The sequence below is a fragment of the Entelurus aequoreus genome, linkage group LG27, assembly GCF_033978785.1.
Source record: "Entelurus aequoreus isolate RoL-2023_Sb linkage group LG27, RoL_Eaeq_v1.1, whole genome shotgun sequence".
NCBI classification, from domain to species: domain Eukaryota; kingdom Metazoa; phylum Chordata; class Actinopteri; order Syngnathiformes; family Syngnathidae; genus Entelurus; species Entelurus aequoreus.
Genome location: NC_084757.1, coordinates 14,771,400 through 14,798,996, shown reverse-complemented (window position 1 = coordinate 14,798,996; position 27,597 = coordinate 14,771,400). Strand labels below are relative to the sequence as shown.

Sequence of the window (27,597 nt, the reverse complement as noted above, 5' to 3'; positions counted from 1 at the left end):
CACGTTGTTGGTTGGGAAATGACCAAATTTCAATGGTCAAATTAACATCACAACCTGGCAATGATTAAACGTCGTCAAAGAGCATGTTGTTTCAACGTTGTATTTGTGTTGTGGAATATTGGTTGGAAAATGACCAAAATTCAATGGTCAAATCACCGTCAGAACCTGACAGTGATTAAACGTCGTCAAAGAGAATGTTGTTTCAACGTTATCGTTTGAGTTGCTCAACGTTAGGACCTTATTCAGCAAGTTTACAGTGTTGTTGCAATGTCATGTGCCTGCTGGGAAATTCATAATAATCAATCAAATGAAGAAAAAATAAAACAATCAACATTACTAATAATTAAAGTAAATTATCAATGAAAAGGAGCAGAAAGAAGGTAAAAACATATATCTGCCCCCTGTTCAGTATGTCCATCCATCCATTTTCTACCACTTGTCCCTTTCAGGGTCGCGGGGGGTGCTGGAGCCTATCCTAGCTGCACTTGGGCGGAAGGCGGGGTACACCCTGGACAAGTCGCCACCTCATTGCAGGGCCAAGACATATTCACACACCAGGGCCAATTTAGTGTTGGCAATCAACCTATCCCCAGGTGCATGTCTTTGGAGGTAGGAGGAAGTATCTGGAAAATGGTAAATGGATTATACTTGTATAGTGCTTTTCTACCTTCAAGGTACTCAAAGCGCTTTGACAGTATTTCCACATTCAACCATACACATTCACATGAGCTGCCATGCAGGGCCCTAACCACGACCCATCAGGAGCAAAGGTGAAGTGTCTTGCTCAAGGACACAACGAACGTGACTAGGATGGCGGAAGCTGGGGATGAAGTTGCTGGCACGGCCGCTCTATCACCCAAATATAATGGATGGACTTTCAACTTCCGCGGCAAGACTTGGGAAGGAGGAACGGCTGCCCTCATTAAACATACATGATGCACAGTAAGATGATTTCAAACTCCTGCTCTAAAAATGTGGAATATGTGACTCTGAGGTTAAGGGCATTTAATCTGCCCAGAGAACTGCAATGTATTATTGTGAGTGTCGTATACATGATGATGAAGGAAATGTATGACATGATCACTGGGCATGAAAATACATATCCGGACGTCACAGTAATTATCTTGGGTGATTTGTCTATTTGATCTGTCTATCTGTGTTGGCCCTGCGATGAGGTGGCGACTTGCCCAGGGTGTACCCCGCCTTCCACCCGTGTCAGTGGCGGGCCGTGCGTTCCCCACCTAGGCCTTCAGTGATGTCCAACTTCAATAATTACCTCTCAAAATACCATAACATAATTTCTTCCGGGGTTGGCCGACAACGTCTCACAAGATATAGTTTCTCTTTAAATATCCTTCTTGAAAATGGCCTTGCAAATATGTGTTGTCTTGTCTAATCATCAAAGATGCAGACGAGGCGTGTTGGCTGAGTTCTTAAAGTTTACTGCACAGCGTGCTCATCAAAAACACCCAGCTGCTGGCATCGTAAACGGGGCTACTGGGCATGCTCTTCAATACTATGGCATGCTGGATAATGGAGTTCTTATGTTACCTAGCTCATAACATCACAATGTATACCTGCCTTAGGCCAGCTGGAAGGCCTTACTGACTCGTGATCTGATTGGCTATCGCAACTGTCTATCAAATGTTTGTGTCCGTTCACTGACAGTGCACGGACGCCCGCATTTTTGATTCTGAAGGCCTCGAGCAGATTTCGCACAGCATGGCAACATAAGCTAGCTGAATTTTGATTGGATAAAAACTCTATAACCTAAAAACAACAGCACTGGAAGGAGCATAAAATGACATGAAGAGAATATGAATACTTTTAGATATTTAGGGAAAGTAAATTAAAACAATTACTTTTATCTTTAATTATGATCATGATTTCTGGTTATGTTAGGCCAGCAGAGAAGGCCTTGCTGGCCCTGACGGCACACCACTGGCCCGTGTGCAGCTGAGATAGGCTCCAGCACCCCCCGCGACCCCTTAAGGCAGTGGCCCCCAACCTTTTTTGCACCACGGACCAGTTTAATGTCGGCATTATTTTCAGGTGCCAGATAAATACAGCAAAAATAAGTGCATGAAAAATACAACTCACTACAATGCTGAATTCGTGGGAGCCCTGGACTTGTTTCTTTGCAATGAGATGCAGATGGAAATTAGCCTTTGGCTAAAATCTGTCACATTTATATTCTATATGTTCATTAATGTGCATTGTATCATGTCACAAAGTTATAAAAAATATAACAAATGGAAAATTCCTAAGAGGAGTCTTATTGTACATCTATTAACAAGCTTATTGGTGTGTCCCGTGGGACAGGCCAAAGTTAAGTCGGAGAAAATGCAGTCGTTTATAAGTTATTTAATGTTTCTCTGCGGCCCGGTGGCAAATGCGTCACGGACTGGTACCGGTCCCCGGACCGGTGGTTGGAGACCACTGCCATAAGGGACAAGCGGTAGAAAATGGATGGATGATTTAAACCACTGTGATCTACGGAAATTTCCTTAGAAGAAATAACAGGAATATAGGAAATTTGTCAAGTATTTATTTCATAGTCACACTGGTTGAATTTTTTGATAAAAAGTTACTGAATTTATTTCAACTCACTGAATCGCGTTGCATCTTGTCGTTCTGAATAAAATGACACGGCAACCACAAAATCTGCCTCGTCAAAACGAATCGTTACACCCCTACTGATGATGATGCTCAAGTCTCCTTCATCTTACCTCTGTCCAAAAGGTCCTTCTCGCCCTTCACAGTCAGAAGCTCCATCTGAAGCTCTCGGTTCTTCTTATCCAGTTGATCATGAGCGGCTCTGTATGGCTCCAGAAAAACATCGCAGTTCTGGATTTCTTTTTCAGACTTGCCTGCCAAACGCTTGGCTTTGCGCAGGCTTTCGGTGGTGTGCACCATATCGCTGCAACATAAGGAACAGTCAGCAGTGATGACAATAATGTATTTATTTATTTGAATAATGCATATTCATCAACATAGAGCAACAATGTAAATATGCCGGAGTTAGCACAATAGCTAATTTTCATCCGTTGTCCTAAGGCAGGTTAATACAGTAAACATTTAACAGGTCATCATGATACAAGAGAATACACAAATCACAAAACATTACACATTACAAGCATACCATAAGCACAGACCATGGACAAACAAATAAAAAGTTAAAAAAACAACAAAAACATGTGGAGTATCTAATTGTGCGTGAATGTCTGATTAGTTTTCAACCACTGTTTCAGTGCAGTTTTACATGTTAAATAGGTGTCACAGTTTCTGACATGGGCTGGCAGCCTGTTCCATGACTGTATGCCTCTGATAGACCCCACCATTTGGCCAAATTTAGTCCTGCGCCTTTGTACGTTGCAGTCCCCTCTGGTGTTTACTTGACTGCTATTTTTTTTTTGTTAATAAAATCTATCAAGGGAGGGGGAGCAAGTTTATTTAGAACTCTAAAGATGAGACAAACAGCCATGAATATCTGATAATTATCTAAATCCAAAATATTTTACTTAAAAGGTTACAATAATGATACTTTAGAGGCTTTTTGTGTAGAATTTTTAGTGTTCTCTTGAAGAGAGACTTTAGTGGCTTCAGGATATTCTCTGAGGTAGTGTTTTTAAACCACTGTGCCGCGGCGCACACTATCGTGAGATACAGTCTGGTATGCCGTGGGAGATGTCATTTCACATATTTGGGTTAAAAATATTTTTTGCAAACCAGTAATTATAATCCGCCAATAATGTGCCGTTGTTGAGTGTCAGTGCTGTCTAGAGCTCGGCAGAGTAACCGTGTAATACTCTTCCATATCAGTAGGTGGCAGCAGGTAGCTAATTGCTTTGTAGATGTCCGGAACATGGTTTGTCATGATCCCAATATGCAGGTGACAGCAGGAGGCAGCGCGCAGGTCAAAGGGTATCTAATGCTTAAACCAAAAATAAACAAAAGGTGAGTGCCGCTAAAAAAAATAGGCATTGAAGCTTAGAGAAGGCTATGCAGAACGAAACTACAACTGAACTGGCTGCAAAGTAAAGAAAAACAGAATGCTGGACGACAGCAAAGACTTACAGCGTGCGGAGCAGAGATGGCGTCCACAAAGTACATCCATACATGACATGACAATCAACAATGTCCACAAAAAGAAGGATAGCAACTAGGGATGTCCGATAATATCGGACTGCCGATATTATTGGCCGATAAATGCTTTAAAATGTAATATCGGAAATTATCGGTATCGGCTTCAAAATTATCGGTGTCGGTTTCAAAAAGTAAAATTCATGACTTTTTAAAACGCCGCTGTGTACACGGACGTAGGGAGAAGTACAGAGCGCCAATAAACCTTAAAGGCACTGCCTTTGCGTGCCGGCCCAGTCACATAATATCTACGGCTTTTCACACACACAAGAGAATGCAAGGCATACTTGGTCAACAGCCATACAGGTCACACTGAGGGTAGCCGTATAAACAACTTTAACACTGTTAGAAATATGCGCCACACTGTGAACCCACACCAAACTAGAATGACAAACACATTTCGGGAGAACATCCGCACCGTAACACAACACAAACACAACAGAACAAATACCCAGAACCCTTTGCAGCACTAACTCTTCCGGGACGCTACAATATACACCCCCGCTATTTATTAGCCTGTGGAAAAAGTTAACGGGACGGCGTTGCGAAGTTGGTAGAGTGGCTGTGCCAGCAATCGGAGTGTTGCTGGTTACTGGGGTTCAATTCCCACCTTCTACCTTCCTAGTCACGTCCGTTGTGTCATTCGGCAAGACACTTCACCCTTTGCCTCTGATGGCTGCTGTTAGCGCCTTGCATGGCAGCTCCCGCCATCAGTGTGTGAATGGGTAAATGTGGAAATACTGTCAAAGCGCTTTGAGTACCTTGAAGGTAGAAAAGCGCTATACAAGTATAACCCATTTATTTATTTATCATTTATTTATAATGTTGATATTTATAGTACCTTAGAAGGCTGCAAATAGAAAAGAGGTATTCAATTTTTATTTAAATCTTATTTGATATGCCATTGATATTTTTTTATTATTATTATTATTTGAAACTCCATTTTGCATGTCACTATAAAGTTATATAAGCCTTGCTTGTTCAATATTCAATGCAAAACTTGTTTGGGTCCCTATTAAAAGGTTAATTTGTTCAACCTTGGACCGCAGCGTTGTTCAGTTTTAAATTTTGGCCCACTCTGTATTTGGGTTTGACACCCCTGGTTTAAAGTCATATCCAACAACTTTTTATTGTCAATATCAAGTTTCATTTTTTTACGCCTCGGGATCCCCCGGGAAGAGCTGGACGAAGTGGCTGGGGAGAGGGAAGTCTGGGCTTCCCTGCTTAGGCTGCTGCTCCCGCGACCCGACCTCGGATAAGCGGAAGAAGATGGATGGATGGATGGATTTTTTAAATGATTTCTGCTGGTGGTGTGCCTTCGGATTTGTTCAATGAAAAAATGTGCCTCGGCACAAAAACGATTGAAAAACACTGCTCTTGAGGTATGGGACCAAGTTGTATAGCAGTAGTTTATGTGTCTGAATATCATGGCACACCTTTGACGACTCTGTAGTGACAATTGATGGAGGGAGGGAAAAAAAGTTCGTACCAGAAAAGCCTCTCAACAAGTGAGAGTGAGTCAGCTCCCAGATGGTCAGTGTAGCCTAGCATGTCCAGGCGACTCCTCAGTTGCAGCATTCTCCTCTCACTCCTGCCGTCCATTGCGCGTATCTCTCACGACTTATGCGAGGGACGATTAAGACGTCAATAAACGTCAAGAAATAAAATGCTCTAGTTACAATTCAGGCGATTTTGGCTTGGACTGAATAAAAAGTACTGTTGTTTATTTTTATTAGCGTCAAACAGACCGGACTGACCAGCCGATATTTTTTTTGAAGATTGTATTTAAAAGGTTAGTCTTTGTGACGCTCCGCGGCGGCTGGTCAAAGCGTTGGTCACGTGACTTGCAACAGCGTTATTTTTTGTAGTTTCGTAACGAAACATTCGGGCGGAAAACGTCCTTAAAAAAACGAGGTAAAAAACAGCGGAAACACCTTCGCGGTGTATATATGGTGACAACCTGTCGCTAATGGTAGCTAGCCGGTGACGTCACACGACTGCCCGTTACCGCCAACTTCTTGGTTGGGTAGACAAATATGCGCATCGACGTTGCAAACTAAACGTTTTGTGTGCCGCGTATTTTCGTAATTGTTCACTTCTGACGGAATGAAACGCCCAAGCGCTCGACTATGTTCATTTTGTCTTCGTACCGAATATTAGTTTGTTATTTTTCTGCCACTTATTTTAGGTAAATCTACACGAACATGTTCGGACGTGCCTCTTGTCCCGACTTGGGTTAAAAGTCCGGACGTCCTCTTGGGAATTGAAGACCATCTCGGCTCAGGTGCAACATGATCTACTAGTGCAAACATCACCTGCGTGCAATGCGTCTTCTGTGCTAATCACTTCGTTTCAGGCATCTCCTGCACACCACTGGGAGCCTGCGCGATGCCAACTTGTCAACAAGGAGGAAAGCCGAGGAACAAGAAAGCTGCGAGCCACCTGCTGCTCAGCTAGAACAATGAGCTCCACCTTCTGAAGGAGGGCAGAAGGACCATGCCACCAGGGGTAAGAGTAACAGTAGTCATCCCTGAGTGCAAAACAGCGACCCGAAATCCCAAAATTCAGCATCCATCCATCCATCCATCTTCTTCCGCTTATCCGAGGTCGGGTCGCGGGGGCAGCAGCCTAAGCAGGGAAGCCCAGACTTCCCTCTCCCCAGCCACTTCGTCCAGCTCCTCCCGGGGGATCCCGAGGCGTTCCCAGGACAGCCGGGAGACATAGTCTTCCCAACGTGTCCTGGGTCTTCCCTGTGGCCGACTTAGACTTAGACTTAGACAAACTTTAATGATCCACAAGGGAAATTGTTCCACACAGTAGCTCAGTTACAATGATGGAAAGTGTAAGGATGGAAAGGACAATGCAGGTATAAATAGACTAAATATAGCGATATAAATATAACATATATGTAATATTTACATGATATATGTACTAGGGCTGTGAATCTTTGGGTGTCCCACGATTCGATTCAATATCGATTCTTGGGGTCACGATTCGATTCAAAATCGATTTTTTTTCAATTCAACACGATTCTCAATTTAAAAACGATTTTTTTCACGATTCAAAAGGATTCTCTATTAATTCAATACATAGGATTTCAGCAGGATCTACCCCAGTCTGCTGACATGCAAGCAGAGTTGTAGATTTTTGTAATAAGCTTTTATAATTGTAAAGGACAATGTTTTATCAACTGATTGCAATAATGTAAATTTGTTTTAACTATTAAATGAGCCAAAAATATGACTTATTTTATCTTTGTGAACATATTGGACACAGTGTGTTGTCAAGCTTATGAGATGCGATGCAAGTGTAAGCCACTGTGACACTATTGTTCTTTTTTTAATTTTTTTTTTATAAATGTCTAATGATAATGTCAATGAGGGATTTTTAATCACTGCTATGTTGAAATTGTAACTAATATTGATACTGTTGTTGATAATATAAATTTTTGTTTCACTACTTTTGGTTTGTGTCTCCTCTCAATTGCTCTGTTTATTGCAGTTCTGAGTGTTGCTGGGTTGGGTTTGGTTTTGGAATTGGATTGCATTGTTATGGTATTGTTGTGTATTGTTTTGTTGGATTGATTAATTTAAAAAAAAAAAGTTTTAAATAATAACAAATTAATTTAAAAAAATCGATTTTCTAAAAATGAGAATCTATTCTGAATTGCACAACATGAGAATCGCGATTCGAATTTGAATCAATTTTTTCCCACACCCCTAATATGTACAGTATATTATATATACTGATATATTATATTATGTCTATATGATATATACAAAATATAACAATGACCATGTACGCACATGATGACAATATTACAGTATATGTGACAGCTGCAGCATAAAATAGAGAGTAAATCCAGCAGGAAGTAGAAAATAGACATTAAAAACAAAGAGAAATACCAGTCGGACGTGCCCGAAACGCCTCCCTAGGGAGGCGTTCGGGTGGCATCCTGACCAGATGCCCGAACCACCTCATCTGGCTCCTCTCGATGTGGAGGAGCAGCGGCTTTACTTTGAGCTCCTCCCGGATGACAGAGCGTCTCACCCTATCTCTAAGGGAGAGCCCCGCCACCCGGCGGAGGAAACTCATTTCGTCCGCTTGTACCCGTGATCTGTCCTTTCGGTCATAACCCAAAGCTCATGACAATAGGTGAGGATGGGAACGTAGATCGACCGGTAAATTGAGAGCTTTGCCTTCCGGCTCAGCTCCTTCTTCACCACAACGGATCGATACAGCGTCCGCATTACTGAAGACGGCGCACCGATCCGCCTGTCAATCTCACGATCCACTCTTCCCCCACTTGTGAACAAGACTCCGAGGTACTTGAACTCCTCCACTTGGGGCGGAGTTCAAGTCCTCCAAAGTCTCAATCAATCAATCAATCAAAGCCAGTGTGGGTGTGGTAAACCTCACTCCCTGATACCTTAAGGCAGGGGTGTCCAAAGTTTGGCCCCGGGGCCATTTGCGGCCCGCCCACAGCTCATGTTTTACCGGCCCGCGGCACATCATTCTAAAAATACTAAAACTTTTTTTTTAAAACATTAAAACGCGGAATAAAAGAGCAAATAGGTGAAATGCAACGAGAAAAAAAGTTGCATTGTTGACTCTAAAAACACAATTTTTAAAAATAATGAGTCAAAATCAATGTTGCTATGAATTATTGACTGACTTAAGGACAAAAAGGACACAAATACAACAAACAAACAAAAAACACGAAAAATATGAAAATTATTTTAAAAAAATACATACAAATTATTTACTAATACTAATTATACTAATTATTATATTGATTGTTATTATAAATATACTAAACTAATTACACTGAATATTATCTGAAGCTGATATAGAGATTTAAGTGTTGAATGTAAAATAAAAAAAATACAAAAAAAAGCATGACCATTTTATGAGTGGGGCACTTTTGGATCCCCAAAAATTTTAGAGGAATTAAAAAACACCCGTCTTTGCTAAGAAAAAAAAAAAAATAATAAATTCAAATACATTTTGCTATGAATTATTTACTTATTTAGGGATCAAATTACTTCACATCAAATATTCCACTTTGAAAATCTTTTTGGGAAAAATATTGTATATTTGGTATTTTTGCCCCAAAAAATAGGGTGACTTATTTTTAACCTTTTTTAAGACTGAAACCCTTCTGTGTCCCTAGGACCTAACTTGAGTGAGCCCCAAAGGTTAAAAAAAAAAAAGTGTAAATTGTATTGGTTTTGAAAATGAAGAAAATACCAAAATGGCCCCCGCGTGCTTTGATTTTTCAGTGTGCGGCCCTCAGTTGAAAAAGTTTGGACACCCCTGCCTTAAGACAAGGGTGTCAAACTCCTTTCAGAGCAGGGGCCACGTGGAGAAAAATCTACTCCCAAGTGGGCCGCACTGGTAAAATCACAGCACGATAACTTAAAAATAAAGACAACTTCAGATTGTTTTCTTTGTTTAGAAATAGAACTAGCACATTCTGAAAATGTAGAAATCATAATGTTGTTGTTGGTTTTTTTACACTTACATGTTGCGGTTAATAGTATTCTACCTTTATATGTCGTTATTTACAATTTCTGAATAAATTATGTGATATTGTTCAATCTATCAAGATAAAAAAATAATATCAAAATCAAATTCAAACCCTGGCCGAGTCATACCAAAGACTATAAAAATGGGACCCATTACCTCCCTGCTTGGCACTCAGCATCAAGTGTTGGAATTGGGGGTTAAATCACCAAAATGATTCCCGGGCGCTGCCACCGCTGCTGCTCACTGCTCCCCTCACCTCCCAGGGGATGTGATCAAGGGTGATGGGTCAAATGCAGAGGATAATCTCACCACACCTAGTGTGTGTGTGACTATCATTGGTACTTTAACTTTAACTTTAACATCATGTGGTTTATTTTTTTACATATGTAGCATAATCTACAAAGATACAAAGAATTGCTATTGCGACATCTAGTGGACACATATAGAACAGCAGTTTCTTTCCTTAAAAAATGCATCCTCCACCGTTGCCATTTCTAATACACTTAGACTTAGACTTCCTTTATTGTCATTCAAATTTGAACATTACAGAACAGATAAGAACAACATTTTGTTGAATTAGCTCGTTGTAGTGCAGGATAAAAGCAATAAGGTGCAGATATAAATATATTTACTGTACAGATAAATATATTGCACTTTTGCATATGCATCCATGTTTACGGATGTATGTTATATTGTCTTTATAGTCCAGCAAGTTAATCCGTTTTTGACGGGGAATTGAGGGGATTATTATGATGCGTTCAAGAGTTTTATGGCCTGAGGGAAGAAGCTGTTACAAAACCTGAAGGTTCTGCTACGGAGGCTGCGGAACCTCTTTCCATAGTCCAGCAGTGAAAACAGTCCTTGGTGGGTGTGGGAGGAGTCTCTACAGATTTTCTGAGCCCTGGTCAGGCAGCGGCTTTTTGCGATCTCCCGGATAGGAGGAAGAGGAGTCCTGATTATCTTTTCCGCCGTCCTCACCACTCTCTGCAGTGGTAATACAAAGTAGCGTACAGTTCTAAATTATATCTGTCCATATGAAAGCGCTAAAAACAAAAACATGGGTGGCGGGGAGAAGGCGCAGTCGAAGGGGAGGCACGTAAATTAGACCGCCCATAAAATAGTGCACCCTGAAGAGACGGTCAGAAAGCGGCTTGAAGACCGTCTGTAAAACATAATTTGTGCCAGATTTTGACCAAAGAACCACAGTTACATGTTATGTAGACCACAAGGAAGTTTTTTTAGTTAAAAAAATATTTAATATGACCCCTTTTAAAGCTTTTTTGGGGAATTTTGCCTATCGTTCACAATCATTATGAAAGACATGATGACGGATGCATTACTAATGCATTCTAAATATTAAATAAATGTAAACAATTACAGCGGAGCCAATGGGGAGTCCTCTATTCAGTCCATAAAATCCAATAAATAACCATTCAAAAAGCACCAACAATGCTCCAATTACATGTTGTGACTTGACTATTAACCAAGTGTTAGTAATATTGTTGTTATAAGCTCTAACGCACACACAATTATTTACATCGGCGCCGGGATCCCTACCGTGTGCCCCCATGTTTACATCATCGAAGGGTCTGCTCTTTCCTTGCTTCGATGCTCCTTGGAAGTTTATTGTAGATTATAAATCGTGTCTCTCACCTGGATAGTAGAAGGACGAGGACGTACTCCGACATGTTGTTACACTTTGACAGCCAATTTAGACCCCGAACTGGCGACGACATAAAAAGACGCTAGCCCTCCCCCCCCAAACCGTTTTCTTCGCGAGGATTATGAGTCATTTTTAATCTAAATGGGAATATATTAACATCCTTGCAGTCGGCATCCTAATGACAGCCGACCTTATACAGTGAGTGATGTTTTATTATGTTTGTTGGCTCTAATAAAGTCTGCAATGAGTAATAATCAGAGATGAAGAAGAAAAAAAGCAAACAATGTGATGTCGTGGTGTTTGAAAATGATCAAAATACGTAAATATTAAATGTTATTATAAATGTGCCTGTTACTACATTACATATATACGTGCATGTATATAAAACCTCAATGGAGGTGTTTAGAGGTTTTTAAGGGCTTTAAAGGCGGAATAGAGCGTTTCCCATAGGCTCCATTGTAAGTGGACTTTTAATTGCATTTATTTATTATTTCGAATGCATTTTTTTTTTTAAACAATAGTCATGTCTCTCATAATGATAGTGAACGATTGGCAAAACTCCCAAAAAAGTGCAGTTCCTCTATAAGGCGAACGGAAGTAAGGTTTTCACAACATACCGCCACACAGCAACACCTAACCACATACATTACTGCACACACCTCTTTTGTATTTGGATCTATAAAATGCACATTATACAATAATGATATTTGTATGTGACAAATACAAATGTAGTGTAATATTGGGCCAAACGGAAATACTCGTGCATGTTTTCTTTCAGGCGGGAAAACGCCCAGAGTTACTTTCAGATGTCAGAGAATGCAGGCCAATGAAGCCATACCTCCTCCAACTTGTCATCTTTCTCCACTTACATCCACTCATCCTGCGGCCTCCCGGCCTGAGGATCTTTTCGTAGCAAACGGAAGGTCCGTTGTGGTATTGTCGTGCTTCATGCTCAATTATGTTGACTGCATTGGCATGCATCAATTGCCTCTCATTCGTAGGATCTTTGAGCTGCAGGAAGAAGTCAGCAAGATCAAAACCGACCTGGAAAAAGCCCACGGATGCATAAAACTATTACTAACCCAAGTAAGTCAACAGCACTTGCTTGCTTGATGCATGTGTTTGGTTGTTGAGTTTTCCCACCATTTCTTTTAGGTGGCCGAGCGGGACAAAGTGATAGAGACTCTGAATCAAGCCCTACGCGCAGGTAGACCACATGATGTTGTTTCTGTGGACGCTCAAAACAACACTAATAAGAAAGTGATCGCCTATCTTAACCTTCAGGTAAGCATGTCACTCACAGCAAAAGGCATTCTGTGTGTGTGTAACAGAGGTCATCCCGCGCAGTTCGGCCCCTGAACACATTCCCACTATTGAGAGCTAACTTAAGCAGTGCTAGCCAATGAGCTACAGTAAAAGCTCTGTACTCTCAACTCATTAACTCTCACTCATTAATTGCACCTCCTGGTACCCCAGCACCTCCAAAACCCTCAAATCTAAACTCAAAACATCCCAGAACAAGCTAGTCAGGTTACTTCTAGACCTCCACCCCGGATCACACCTCACTCCTACCCACTTCTCCAAAGTGGGCTGGCTCAGGGTGGAGGAGAGAGTAAAACAACTTGCACTGAGTCTAGTCTATAAAATTCGCTACACCTCCCTGATACCGAAGTACATGTCAAACTACTTCCTTAACGTAAATGACCGCCATAACCACAACACCAGGGGGAGCTCCACAAACCACGTTAAACCCAGATTCCGATCTAAAAAAGGTCTTAACTCATTCTCCTTTTATTCCACATCAATATGGAATGCACTCCCAACTGGTGTAAAAGAAAGTGCATCTCTATCCTCAAAACCGCACTAAAAGAACACCTCCAGGCAACTACAACCCTCGACTAACACCCTCCCCCACCACATCCCACCTCCCTGGATTGTAAATAATCAAATGTAAATAATCAAATGTATATACTTGTTCTTATGCTTTCTGAGCTCACTATGTTCACTACTCGCTGTACATATCCTACGAAGTCAGACCTACACTTTCAATGTCCATTTCTCGGATGATATAATTGTTGATGACTGAAGTGCTGATATCAACCAAACCTAACCACCCCAGCACCAACCCCCTCTACATCCCACCCCCCGTATATACTCTGATGATTAACTTGTGTGATGTCTGTATTATGCTGATAGTATATATTTGTACCATGAATTGATTAACGTGGACTTAAACAAGTTGAAAAACTTATTCGGGTGTTACCATTTAGTGGTCAATTGTGTGGAACATGTACTGTACTGTGCAATCTACTAATAAAAGTTTCAATCAATCAATAATCAATCAAAGCACAGCTCTGAAGATGTCGGGGTGTGAAGTGTACACAACTACTATCGCACGGACACACTAACAGGCATCGGTTACTTTTGTCTTCTTGTGTCACACAGATCGAGTACCTTCAAGAGTCCAACAAGATGCTAGAGGAGAAGCTTTCGGAAACGCAGCAGAAGTTTTCAGACAAAACGGCCGACCTTTCTTTAAAGAACTTTGAGCTGTGTCGAGATGTGGCGCATAAGAACAACATCGTGAAGCAGGCCCAGACGGATAAGAAGCGGGGCTTGTGTATCGCTTACAGGAAGTTGTACGCTTCCAAGGTGAGAATATAGGCGCATGGAAAAGAAAAAAAAATTTAAATTGTGTAGATTACAAGAAAATATTATTTTTGTTCCTCTCTCCAAAGGAACTCATTCTTGATCAACAGGAACTCATTAAAGATTTGGAAGATAACCTAATAAAAATAAGAACTGTGAGTGGCTTTAAATAGTATCCAATAATTGTTCACAAAATGTTGATGCACTTGTTCGAGCTCTTGGGTTTTTTGAATTTCCAGGAACCTTCAGCGATGAACTCAAGTGGATTCACTGGATTGGATAGGATTATTGACCTGGAAAAGGCTGTTCAGAGTGTAAGTCTAATGATGTTTGAACACCTTGAACTGGAGTTTGTTGTGTTTGTAACAGAGGCTTGCCAGTGCGGCCGTGCTAGACCTTAAATCCATGCCTACCCGAGCACACTTGCCCTCTCATTTGGAGGACCAATGTTGGAGCCCCGGGCGAACGGAAACAGGGGCTGGGTTATATGTTGGTCACCAGGTTTTGTTTGTTGTTATTGTTGCAGATCTTTCTCCAGTAAACATTTCTTATTGAGTAGCAATTTTGATTGACAGCTCAGTTTGGAAGATGGCGCTATTTGACATCCATACATCTATGTTATGTGTTGAAGCTGGAGAAGGAGAGACTGGACCTGCGCTCACAACTTTCCATGCTGAGAGACAGCAAGCGGGACGTGCAGTCACAGATGGATGTTTGCTCGGCTGCACGGCTTCAGGATGAAGAAGCAGGAAAAGCAGCCCACTCTTCTCGGTTTGTTTTCATTTAGAAAACCTACAGGACTGAATAGAACAAAGCGGAGAGTAATGCAGGGACAGTATGCTAGAGAGCAACCCCAATTAAATAATTAGTTGTTTCACTGCAGTACATTTTTTGTGAAAATGTGCAATTTTAAGGTCAACCAAAATTTTAGGGTGGAAAGCCTCTAAAGTCACATTAGTCAAATCAAATAAAACTTTATTTATATAGCACTTTTCAGGCACAGGCAAGTTGCAACACAAAAGGCTATATATATATATATGTGTGTGTATGTGTGTAAATATGTGTATATATATGTGTGTGTATATATATATATATACATATACACATAAATATACATATGTATATATATACATACACACATAAATATACATATGTGTATATATACATGCACACACACATATATATATATATATACATATAAATATGCATGTATGCATATATGAGTATATGTAAATATATGTATATATACATATATGTATGTGTGTATATATATATATATGTGTATATATATATACATATACACATAAATACATGTAATTTTACATTTCAAACATTCTCTTTCTATACTGTTTCATTATAATCATATTGTGGAGAGAGGAAACTTTAGATGCTGTGTGTTGTACTTGGACACAAGGTGAATTGACAGTAAATATTCTTGAAAATGTTATGATGGTGACAGTTTGACACAGGAACAGATTATTTCCATCATTTCCTATGCAAATATCGGTTTTCAATCTCCAAGGTTCCCTTGTGATGTGATATGTTTTGTGTTGCAGTAAGCTGCAGGGGCCGCCAAACAGCCACGAGTTGCAGCTGGCGAGCATGTTAAAACAGCTGGTTGACTCTGAGGAGGAGATGGCAGGACTCAAACAAGACAAAGAAAGCGTTGCCACAAAATACAGGATGTTGCAAGATGAACTGACCAGACAGAAGCAAGTAATAATGATAAACAGATAAAAATATGCCCTTTCCTACATGTTTTTTGTTGTTGTAACTGAAGTTCTGTCTTGTGCAGGCTGCACATGGCTTGGAGGATGTTTTTCTTGAGCGTGATGAGCTTAAACTCAGAGTAAGCTCTTACATCACAACAGTGTCCAGGATTGAGAACCTGTTGAAGACAAAGGCAAGACAAAAGGCAGCACACAAGAGATAAAGCCACAGTGTCTGTATGTCATTGTGATGTGTTGACCCACAGGAGCAGGAGAATTTCGACCTGCTTGAGCGCTTACGAAAGGCCCGCTTTGACATACATGAAAGGGATCAGAGGCTGCAGCAAGTCGAGGACCTCATGGCGTCAGTTGGCATGGAGCTGCGCAAAGTTCAGCCGGCTGCTATTCTCTCCGATCTGGCCTGTGCCAGGGAGCTCAACGCCAAACTGGACTCGGACAATGAACTCGCCGTATGTCAACTCACATCCAAGAGCGTAGAGCTCGAGCTGGTAAGAAGTCTTGCTGTCATTTGGCTTTTTTGTGCAGTCATCATTTATCTTGAGGTATATTTTCTGCAGGTGAAGGAACAACTGGAAGATATCCAGTCAGAGCTTTTAAAAAAGCAACTGGAAAAAGAAAAAGAAAAGTTGACTCTGCTCTCCAACACTCTTCAAAAGGCCAGCGAGGGGGAGTCACAGATGAGGTTCCAACCAGACAGGCTCATCCCAGCTGACAAAATGACGTAAGACATTCATCTATGGTCATTGGTTTTGTGATAAATGCTCCAATTTTAACATATCTGGCAGTACAGCTGTGGCTGTAGGCAACCTACTGGTGCAGTTTTTAATAACAGTACACAATTGCAGTTGCTGCATTTGAAGTACTGTATCACAAGTGCTCAGTATCCAGCAGCTTTACTTTCCTTAGCACTTTAAAATGTTGGTTAAGAAAACCCAGTTGTTGGTGTGTTACAACTCGGAGTGGGAATTGATAAGATTTTCATTTTCGATTCTGCGTAACATTTTTTTTTTTTTTTAAATCGATCCTCATTTGAAAAAAAGAACAGATAGGTTGATTAAAGTTGACTTTGTTTAGTTGAAAAGTAACTAAAGTTCAAAGTGAAGACACCAGAAAAACAAACAAAAATTAAAGCTGCAAGCAGCGATGGACGGGACCGACTTTGAGGGCTCATAAAATCCAAACCGGAGCAGTAATTAAAACTATTTCATCAACTTTTAATCAGAAGGGCTCAATTTCTCTCCTGTGCTAATTTGAAGCCGACACGACAAACACGCTCAGAGGAGATAATGTTTGAAAAAGGTGACTGTTTTTACACAACTTTTGTTTTGAAGGGGGAATTGCAAACTTTCTGTTGATTTTTGCTGGGGGTTGTCAGTGTATGAAATATAGGTCTAAGTGAGACCTACATAGATGTTTTTATTTCATGTCTCTACGACATTCCTACTGGGAGTTACAGGCAATTTTGTCTGTGTTTTCTTCCTAGGGGGCGCTAGAGCGCAATTTTCAGTTTTGGGGTTTGGTTTTTTGATAAGATCGCAATTTTCGCCAGTCCTGATGTGTGTGTCCAATTTGGTGAGTTTTGAAGCATGTTAAGGGGGTCAAATTACAGCTCAAAGAGGCGGCGGTATAATAATAAAACGCTAGAAATACAATAGGGTCCTCTGTCCCAAAGGGACTCGGTCCCTAAAAACACTATAAAATAACAAGTATTCTACTGTATATTCTACTCCTGTAAAAAAAATAACAAAATACAACATTAGTGTATTATACAAGTAACATGTTTAGTATTTTTCTTTGTTTTTTAAAAAGATAAATGGCTGCACACTCCAAAGTTGATCTACGTCAGCTATTGGCACATACAAACAATTTAAGTCCAATGGAACTGTGCCGTGTGCAATTCTGCAACCATCAACTATAAAAAATGTATCATTACTATAGAGAAAAATAAATATCTCCTTTTACAGGAAGGATATGTCATGTTTCTGGACTTACTCATTGCTACTATTAGAACATCGGTTATGTTGCTGCTGATTACTTGTTGATGCACTCCAGCTCATTATCATATTTTGAAAATTAAGTTCTTGTAGTCTAAATTATATACTATAAACTTTTCATATTTCAAAAATGACATCCTCTCTCCTGCTCAGCCTGCTTGTAATTAATAGCCCACCCTCTAAATAAACTCTTACGGCCTGCAAGTTATTTTCTGGGCAGTTCCACAGGTACTCTTTTGTATTATGGTTTGCACCAGTGTCTAAGCCTGGCCCCTGTGTATCCAGCTCTCCCACTTCTGTTGAGTCCAGGTGCACACTGTACCTCCAATCTTTCTTTGTCCTTAGTTCAATTTTCTGTCTTTTTGGATTTTTTCCCCAGTATTTTTGGAGGGTTAAACAATGTCACCGGCAATTTATTGTTGCCTCTGCTTGCTTGCTCTCCTGCTGTTCCCTTGTAGTGCGTCTATTACTTCAGCCAGCCTACAAAGCTTAATGTTATGCACACTTTTAAGATGTTCTGTGTTTTGTCAGTGGTGACTGCAACTACGGGAAGCAGGTGTCCCATCTTCAAAGTCGAGTCAGTCAGCATTGGACGGAGACGAATGACTGCAACACAAAAGTGACATCAGAACGCCAGGAGCAGTGAGTGTTCTGACGTGAGAAGTTGTGGTGACCGGATTTTTGTGAAGGGATACCAAGAGATGATGCACGTCCATTGAGTTTCTCGAGTTCTCCAATCACACCAAACTTAAAGTATCTTGTCATCCTTTCAGACATGTGACCTTCAAGGATTGATCTCAAATGAAGGCATCTGCGTTAAAGATCTTTCATCATGTTGCGGCACATGGAGCTCTCCCTGGATCTTAATAACTATACACGTCCTCTGTGGGGTTCACTTATATGGGCGGCAGTAGCTGAGTCAACCAGGGTTTTGCTTTGGACACTGCAAATGTGCTTTGCGACACGCTTAATTATAGAGCGCATGCTGTGATAACAGCAGCATGAAACTATTAATGTTTGTTTTTTAAGTTTCCAGTTCTTTTTCAAAGGTTTAATTATGTAAAAAAAAAAAAAGGCAAATAGCACCCTCTGCTGGAATTTGATTTGAATAGTGTGTAGGGTCATTGGTATGGTGACCAGATTGTGTACAGAACATGGTGTATCATCAGGTCTGTTGGAAAAGTTGCTTCTTTATTTAATTGAATGGTAGGAGAGTCTGTGACTTAAAATTAGTTAAAAATAATCCACAAGCGTGTTTTAGCCATGTTGAACTACTCATTTGCCACAGTGGCGGGACATCTCTAATCCAGTCCTTGTGAAGTAAAACACTATAGTACAAATTAATGCCATTTAAAAAAAAAAAAAAGTTTAAAACTTTTAATGCCGGCAATACTGAGTGTTTATGTTTGGGAGGGCATACGTGAAGAGGGAGAAGTCTAGGATGTACTTTGGCAGGAGTTCCCTCAGCAGCTTCTGTGGAAGGCTGCACAGGTAATACTGTATCGTCTCTGGGGTGACGGGCTTGTACCACGACTGTCTCTCTGGAAAGCGCACGTGCGCTGGAGCCCCGATTTGCTGGAGCACAAACTCGGCATCCATTTGTAGGTGTTCGTACGAGCCGATGAAGTCGTAGGTGAGCGCGCAAGGCTGGCATAGGTTGTACATTGGCATCCAGTGCTCGTTCATGTGCTCCACATCCTCATCCAGCAGGTACTGGACAAACTCTGCAAAAGTGACGTCATCTCCGGTTATCAGCGAGTTACCAAGCGGGCGGCCCTTCCTGTAACGCTTAATGATCTCGACGCCGTATTTTTTTTGGTAGGACTCGATCTCTCCGAACTTATTCCTGTATGCGGACAGCAGGCGCTCCATGGGATCTCGCACAAACATGAACTTGAAGTAGTGCTTGAGGCGGTAACGAATCTCCTCTGGTTTCATGGAGGCCAAAAAGACGAGGTCATGTAGGTGGTCCATCTTCCCTTTGACTTCCACGTTCTCCAGCGCCCCGTTTAGGACCTTAAAGACCCTTTTCCAGTTGGAGCAGGCCACCTTGGGGACGTAGCAGTAGAGGAAGCCGTACTTGTCGTTCACCAGCACGTGCTGCAGCAAGGTCTTCCTCTGCGGGGGCGCCAGGGACCATAAATCGTGGGGCATGTTCTTCTGGCTGCACATGGTCCTGATGGTGCGGTTCCTGATCTCCTGGAGGATCTGAATGGGATGGCAAAGGAAACGGGATTACCGGTACAAACAATTGCTAGGTAAGAACTGTTGCACTGTGCCTTTAATCAAAGATGATATAGACCACGGGTGTCCAAATTATTTCCAGCCAGGGCCAGGTTCATAAAAATTGAAGGATGCGGGGGGCACTTTGATACATTTTTCACATTAATGACAATGTATTTATATCAATATATGCTGAACTATCTGAAAAATATATACACAATTTAGCTCTGTGCCATCATAAGTGTATATGTTTTTTTGTTTTGTTCTACTTTTGTGGCTGTGTCTAGAAGTGGCTGGTTGCATCAGCTCTGCTCTTTTAATGTATTTACTGTCCTTTGGGATCTTTGATGTTTCCCTTTTACACACATGTTTATGCGTGCTATGGCTATGAGGGTTTTTTTCTTCCTTGGTCTCAGTCTGGACCCCCTCTCCAGGGGCCCAGGCTTAGACTGAATTTTTTTTTCCTCACCCCCTCTCCCTGAGTTTACCTGTTTCTTGCCTTTTTTGTAAGGGGCGCCGGAAGTTGGCAGACCCTGTTCCTTCTCCCTGTGATGTTTGTCTGCTCTTGAATGGGATTGTGCTGAAAATCTTAATTTCCCCTCGGGGATTATTAAAGTATTTCTGATTCTGATTCTGATAACAATTTTGTGTCATATAGCTGGGATAAACTCCAGCACCCCCGCGATCACGAAAGGGACAAGCGGTATAAAATGGATAAATTAATGGATCTAATCCAACAGATATTCTTCAGATAATTAATTTCTTCACATTTTGCGGTAAATAAAACTATGTATGATATATCTATGACGCCACAGACCGGCAAATAGACTTAACGTTTAATGTTCTTACCCTTAAAATGATAAACTTCATATAAAATCTCCCATTCTTAAATCCAATGTTTTCCTTTTTTTTAGTATCGATAAAATTGATACATTCCCTTTTAAAACGATCCCGCATCGATACCAATCTTCCGGAAGGCAAACTTGCCGAGCACAGATCGATATACTTGAAATTTCGGACTATAAATCGATCTATCGCTATAATGAACTTGTTACACCCCTAATATCTTGCAAGAAATTTGTCCACATGTTCATAATGACAGGACACGTGGAAATGAACAAATTTCAAAATGCGCGGGTCGTCAGGTTTTTGGTTTTTGTTTGCTTTCGTAATGTTCTAATTCGGAATGCGTTAATTTTGTCTGTAGAATGTGACGCTGGCCAATGAAAAAAACAAGCTGCGAGCCGCAGTTTGGGCAACCGTGATTTAGACAAAGATAACCAAAAGTGCAAGCCTTTGCCAAAATGTACTATTTTGTTGTCAAGCAGACAGTTTCCTTGATGTTATTTAATACAATTGTGTATTTAATTACTGCGATGAGGTGGCGACTTGTCCAGGGTGTACCCCGCCTACCGCCCGAATGCAGCTGAGATAGGCTCCAGCGACCCCCCGTGACCCCAAAAGGGACAAGCGGTAGAAAATGGATGGATGGATGTGTATTTAATTAGACTTTGGCTAGAAAAGTTTGTGAAACCCTCTTTAAAAAGTGGGTGGTGGTAAGAGGTATTTAGTCATCGATTTATTTGATTTGACTTTTCAGCCTTCTAAATATTCAGTTCAGTTCAGTTTCAGTATATTTCGAACATGCATACAATACAATGTAATTCATCACATATTTCCAGTTGTTTAATTACCGCACGTCCAAAAAGGAGTAGGAAGAAGCTGAGTTTATTTAATCCTACCGCTTTTCATACCATACCAATTTTATCCTATTTCCTTGTTCTCTGTAACATAACAGTGAACAATAAATAATAAACAAATAATATACCATAGTAAGTAAACAAATATTAAATACATAAATAATCTTTGTCCCAATAGAATTTTTTTTAAAAAGGGTTCAAGATATTCATCATAACTCTTGTTTTGTGTACTTGGTGAACACTAGTAGTCTCTTAAACTGAATCATATTGGTGCTTTGTTTGGATTTCTTCGGTTAATCCATAATTTAATTCCACATACTGATATGCTAAAGCAGTGTTTTTCAACCTTTTTTGAGGCAAGACACTTTTCTTTCATTAAAAAATCCGGAGGCACACCACCAGCAGAAAACGTTAAAAAATGAAACCCCACCAGGTCGCCGTGCCTTATTTCGAGTTTGTTGGTGTTTTCTTGTGTGTAGTGCTTTAGTTCTTGTATTACGCTGTTATTTTGGTGGCCCTTCATGTTTGGTTGATGTTTTCCTATAGCAGTTTCATGTCTTCCTTTGAGCGCTATTCCCCGCACCTGCTTTGTGTTAGCAAGCAAGACTATTTAAGGATGTACTTTGTGGACGCCGCCTGCTCCACGCGCTGTAAGTCTTTGCTGTCGTCCAGCATTCTGTTTTTGTTTATTTTGCAGCCAGTTCAGTTTTAGCTTTGTTCTGCATAGTCATCCCTAAGCTTCAATGCCTTTTCTTAGCGGCACTCGCCTTTTGTTTATTTTTGGTTTAAGCGTTAGATACCTTTTTACCTGCACGCTGCCTCCAATGCATGCACGCATTGAAGCATCCCTATGCTTCAATGCCTTTTCCTTTCCCTTTTGTTAATTTTTGGTTTAAGCCTTACGTACGTTATAACCTTTTGCATATTGGGTTCACGACAAACCGTCCTCGTCTCACCCGACACTTTCCGACTTTTACAAAGCAATTAAAAGTAGTTACTACCTGCTGCCACCTACTGACGTGGAGTATTACATTGTTACCCTGCCGAGCTCTACACAGCACAGACACTAAGGCAGTGTTTTTCATTGAAAAAACACACAACCAGCAGAAATAATTGAAAAATTAAACTCAACAGCCGATATTGACAATTAAAAAGTCGTTCTCGCAATTGTTGGATATGACTTTCTATCTGTGTTGGCCCTGTGATGAGCTGGCGACTTGTCCAGGGTGTACGCCGCCTTCCGCCAGAATGCAGCGGAGATAGGCTCCGGCACCCCCCGCAACCCCGAACGGGACAAGCGGTAGAAAATGGATGGATGGATGGATGGATGGACTTTAAACCATAACCAACAATGCATCACTATAGCTCTTATCTCAAAGTAGGTGTACTGTCACGACCTGTCACATCACTCCGTGACATATTTTGAGTGTTTTGTTGTTTTCCTGTGCGTAGTGTTTTAGTTCTTGTCCTGCGCTCCTATTTTTCGTGGCTTTTCCTGTTTTGTTGGTATTTTCCTGTTGCAGTTTCATGTCTTCCTTGAATGCTATTCCCTGCACCTGCTTTGTTTTCGCAATCAAGACTATTTAAGTTGTGCGGATGCTATCCTTCTTTGTGGGGACATCGTTGATTGTCATGTACGGATGTACTTTGTGGACGCCGTCTGCTCCACGCGCTCTCAGTCTTTGCTGTCGTCCAGCATTCTGTTTTTGTTTAATTTGCAGCCAGTTCAGTTTTACCTTCGTTCTGCATAGCCATCCCTAAGCTTCAATGCCTTTTTTTTAGCGGCATTCGCCTTTTGTTTATTTTTGTTTTAAGCGTTAGATACTTTTTTACCTGCACGCTGCCTCCCGCTGTCGTCTGCATATTGTGATCACGACAAACCATGTTCCCGACATCTACAAAACAATTAGCTACCGGCTGCCACCTACTGATATGGAAGAGTATTACACGGTTTCTCTGCCGAGCTCTAGAGAGCACCGACACTCAACTACGGCAGTGTTTTTCAACCACAGTGTGCCGCGGGATACAGTCTGGTGTGCCGTGGGAGATTATGTAATTTCACCTAATTGGGTTACAAATAGAGATGTCCGATAATGGCTTTTTTGCCGATAGGTGGGCGGGGTTGGTGGGGGGAGGGGGGGACAGGGGTGTATATTGTAGCGTCCCGGAAGAGTTAGTGCTGCACGGGGTTCTGGGTATTTGTTCTGTTGTGTTTATGTTGTGTTACGGTGCGGATGTTCTCCCGAAATGTGTTTGTCATTCTTGTTTGGTGTGGGTTCACAGTGTGGCGCATATTTGTAACAGTGTTAAAGTTGTTTATACGGCTACCCTTAGTGTGACCTGTATGGCTGTTGATCAAGTATGTCTTGCATTCACTTATGTGTGTGTAAAAGCCGCATATATTATGTGACTGGGCTGGCACGCTGTTTGTATGGAGGAAAAGCGGACATGACGACAGGTTGTAGAGGACGCTTAAGGCAGTGCCTTTAAGGCACGCCCCCAATATTGTTGTCCGGGTGGAAATCGGGAGAAATTCGGGAGAATGGTTGCCCCGGGAGATTTTCGGGAGGGGCTCTGAAATTCGGGAGTCTCCCGGGAAAATCGGGAGGGTTGGCAAGTATGCTCTACGTCCGTGTTTTACCGGATATGTACCGCTCCGTACAGAGGCGTTTTAAAAGGTCATTAATTTTACTTTTTGAAACCGATACCGATAATTTCCGATATCACATTTTAAAGCATTTATCGGCCGATAATATCGGCAATCCGATATTATCAGACATTTCTAGTTACAAAAATTTTTTGCACACCAGTAATTATAATCCGCAAATAATGTGCCGTAGTTGAGTGTCGGTGCTGTCTAGAGCTCGGCAGAGTAACCATGTAATACTCTTCCATATCAGTAGGTGGCAGCCGGTAGCTAATTGCTTTGTAGATGTCGGGAACATGGTTTGTCGTGATCACAATATGCAGACGACAGCGGGAGGCAGTGTGCAGGTAAAAATAAACAAAAGGCGAGTGCCGCTAAGAAAAGGCATTGACGCTTAGGGGTGGCTATGCAAAACTGAACTGGTTATAAAGTAAACAAAAACAGAATACTGGACGACAGCAAAGACTTACAGCGTGTAAGTAAGTCAGTGGTTGAAAAACACTGTGCTAAAGGTTTTAAGTGTTGTACGAGCATACACATGTTTTAAATTAGATTAAGTCAAAATACACTTTTGATTTGTGGTTTAAAGATGAAAATCCCTTTAATTAGCATACCTATAAACCCCACTGCAGCATATATGATGATTATAGGGTCAGTCAAGGATTCACGAAATGTTGTAAAATGCTGCCATGACCTGGATTACAACACGGATTGCTGCGACCAAAGTGAGTTTTTCTAGTGGATTAGCAACTCTCCTAGCGGTCACAACAGTTTGCAAACATAAAATGTTCCCAAGAATAGTCTTGGGTTCGATGTATAGTCCAAAAACTGCATTTTGTAAACTAATACAAACTTGATTTAACGGTTAGCCCAGGTTGCTTCAAGCCAACATCGGTACCTGGGACTCCACGTCCACAGCAGCCCGCTCGCGTCGCTCTGTCTGCTGGATGAAATCCACCCTCTTGCCGCTACCCCGGGGTGGAGGTGTCTCCATGCCGTTGAGCAGTCCTTTCTCGATCATGAGCAGCAGGCTCCCGGATGCCACGATCACCAGGAACGTCAGCACCGACGGCAGCACGGTGTTGCGGCGAACCGATCCCGGGCTCGCCGTCGTCCGAAAGTTTAGAACCGAGCCCCCCCGAACCCCGCCGCTTCTTTTTGACGAATCATGTCCATAAGTAGCCATCATGGAACCCCGACCTGGTTTGCTTTTAATGCTTGTAATTTCACAACTGTGGATTCTGTTATACCAAACACGTACCCATAGTTAACTTTTTACTCCCTAGTTACCAGGAATGCAACGGTAAACTAAGCACTTCCGGGGGTACGTTTCAAAATAAAGGTCGTACAGCTTTTGCTACGAACATTTCAACTGCGCCGATTACCTATTGTAACTCTGCAATCAGTAATAAATCACGCTGACCACCCCTGTGATATAGTGCTGTTTTATCCCTGTTTGTTGTTGTCTTCTTTGCAAGAAGCAACTGAGATCGGCCCCGCCCTTTCCGGTGCATATAAACACCATATAAATCAGTGCCACTCCCAGAGGGACATGTTTTTTTTTTTCCTTGTTTTTTTTTTAACAACATACAATTTATAATGCACACAACATATTTATAATGCACTTTCAACATCAGCGAAATATGTCAAGGAAAGAAAACAAGCACATATACAGAGTATTAAATAATAATAATAAAAAAATGTGAAAAAAAAAAAAAAGACAAACTTTAAAAAAAATTTAATAAATATATCAATTAAAGGGCTTTTCTACTCCCAGCATCTTCCACGTTTTGATTGATAACTGTAAACCATTAAGCCAATTAGAAAATGTAGGCCTTACTTTCATAAATCGACATTTATGTAGAAAATGTTTTGCCTGGAGCATAATAATGTTGACATTTCTATGTTAGTCGTTTATAAAAATACCAAATTTAATGTCTTCTATAGTGAATGGGGACATCTCCACACCCTTGTTTCCCAGAGGGACATGTTCTCGCTGCTCGTTGTCTACCCGCTCTCTTCCACCCCCTGAGCTACTCAGTTGTTTCCTGTGTTATCATGTCTTTTTGGGGGGGACATGGAGGTTTTTTTGTGCCGTAAATAATAAATACAATGAACAAACAAAATAGACCACATGTAAATATTAACACTGAATTAGTAATCTTACTCATGATTTTATTCATATTCAATGATCATATCTAACATACTTACAGTTTAACTGGATAAACCTTGTCAAATGATATGAGACTGTGTGTCAATCACAAATATTACTGTGTATTTAACACATAATTAGGTTAAGGCAGGGGTGTCAAACTCATTTTAGATCGGGGGCCACATGGAGAAAAATCTACTCCCAAGTGGCAAAATCCCGGCACAATAATTTAAAAATAAAGATAAGTTCAGATTGTTTTCTTTGTTTAAAAATAGAACAAGAACATTCTGAAAATGTACAAATCATAATGTTTTTATTTACACTTACATGTTGCGGTTAATTGTATTTTATCTTTATTTGTCCTGATTTATATTTTCTGAATTCATTATGTGATAATGTTCATCAGTCAACTCATTGGTGTTAATTGTCAACATCATGATTAAAAAAAATTATATCAAAATCAAATTACAGTATGCTATTTATGTAGTTTGATCATTTTCCTCGACTGAAGTACTAACATCATGTGGTTTATTTTGTACACATCTACAAAGATACAAATAATTGCTAATGCAACATCCAGTGGACACATTTGGAACAGATGTTTCTTTCATTCAAAATTTAGGCTCATTTTTATACTTGGCAAACTCATCCCGCGGGCCGGAAAAAACCTAGGGTCGTACGTTTGACACCCCTGGGTTAAGGTCAGGTCGACTGCAAAAATGATGAAGATCCATCCATCCATCTTCTTCCGCTTATCCGAGGTCGGGTCGCGGGGGCAGCAGCCTAAGCAGGGAAGCCCAGACTTCCCTCTCCCCAGCCACTTCGTCCAGCTCCTCTCGGGGGATCCCGAGGCGTTCCCAGGCTATCTGTGTTGGCCCTGCGATGAGGTGACTTGTCCAGGGTGTACCCCGCCTTCCGCCAAAATGCAGCTGAGATAGGCTCCAGCACCCCCGCGGTACACAAGCGGTAGAAAATGGATGCACCAATGAGTTGACTGATGAACATTATCACATCATTTATTCAGAAAGTATAAATAACGACAAATAAAGGTAGAATACTATTAACCGCAACATGTAAGTGTAAAAAAAACAACAACATTATGATTTGTACATTTTCAGAATGTGCTTGTTCGATTTTTAAACAAAGAAAACTATCTGAAGTTATCTT

The 27,597-nt window shown here is 41.0% G+C and overlaps 3 protein-coding genes across 19 annotated transcripts in view; 1 reads left to right on the top strand and 2 right to left on the bottom strand.

Annotated features, from left to right (window-relative positions):
- LOC133644428 (centrosomal protein of 135 kDa-like) overlaps positions 1-6,515 on the bottom strand; it is a 48,826-nt gene extending 42,311 nt beyond the window's left edge. For 4 of the 14 annotated variants that reach the window (XM_062038903.1, XM_062038905.1, XM_062038904.1 and 1 more), the window contains exons 1-2: positions 5,633-6,514; positions 2,730-2,920 (exon numbers count right to left, since the gene is read on the bottom strand). In XM_062038903.1, coding sequence (XP_061894887.1) covers positions 2,730-2,920; positions 5,633-5,745 — 304 coding nt within the window. In that variant the 5' untranslated portion in view covers positions 5,746-6,514. Of the gene's footprint in view, positions 1-2,729; positions 2,921-5,632 lie in introns of all 14 variants that reach the window. The other 10 variants (XM_062038897.1, XM_062038899.1, XM_062038898.1 and 7 more) reach the window with 5 other exon arrangements.
- LOC133644430 (centrosomal protein of 135 kDa-like) overlaps positions 868-27,597 on the top strand; it is a 27,548-nt gene continuing 818 nt past the window's right edge. The window contains exons 1-16 of one of the 4 annotated variants that reach the window (XM_062038908.1): positions 884-942; positions 6,332-6,427; positions 6,500-6,651; positions 12,114-12,258; positions 12,337-12,421; positions 12,491-12,619; positions 13,781-13,987; positions 14,074-14,139; positions 14,224-14,298; positions 14,616-14,755; positions 15,541-15,700; positions 15,780-15,887; positions 15,960-16,202; positions 16,272-16,435; positions 18,240-18,350; positions 18,482-21,776. In XM_062038908.1, the coding sequence (XP_061894892.1) occupies positions 12,152-12,258; positions 12,337-12,421; positions 12,491-12,619; positions 13,781-13,987; positions 14,074-14,139; positions 14,224-14,298; positions 14,616-14,755; positions 15,541-15,700; positions 15,780-15,887; positions 15,960-16,202; positions 16,272-16,435; positions 18,240-18,350; positions 18,482-18,503 (1,617 nt within the window). In that variant the 5' untranslated portion in view covers positions 884-942; positions 6,332-6,427; positions 6,500-6,651; positions 12,114-12,151 and the 3' untranslated portion in view covers positions 18,504-21,776. Of the gene's footprint in view, positions 943-5,703; positions 6,428-6,499; positions 6,652-12,113; positions 12,259-12,336; positions 12,422-12,490; positions 12,620-13,780; positions 13,988-14,073; positions 14,140-14,223; positions 14,299-14,615; positions 14,756-15,540; positions 15,701-15,779; positions 15,888-15,959; positions 16,203-16,271; positions 16,436-18,239; positions 18,351-18,481; positions 21,777-27,597 lie in introns of those variants that run through there. The other 3 variants (XM_062038907.1, XR_009824766.1, XM_062038906.1) reach the window with 3 other exon arrangements.
- LOC133644431 (carbohydrate sulfotransferase 14-like) lies at positions 18,881-25,821 on the bottom strand. The gene is made up of 2 exons (XM_062038909.1): positions 25,177-25,821; positions 18,881-19,916 (listed from the first exon to the last, which is right to left on the bottom strand). Exons 1-2 carry the CDS (start codon positions 25,465-25,467, stop codon positions 19,086-19,088), a joined length of 1,122 nt encoding a protein of 373 aa, XP_061894893.1. The 5' UTR covers positions 25,468-25,821; the 3' UTR covers positions 18,881-19,085.

What these genes read in the sequence shown, in the direction of transcription:
- LOC133644431 (XM_062038909.1), bottom strand. Translation starts at nt 25,467, where the DNA reads ATGATGGCTACTTATGGACATGATTCGTCAAAAAGAAGCGGCGGGGTT. An exon ending in CTGTGGACGTGGAGTCCCAG is followed by an intron (nt 19,917 to 25,176) that starts GTACCGATGTTG and finishes CATCCCATTCAG; the next exon opens with ATCCTCCAGGAGATCAGGAA.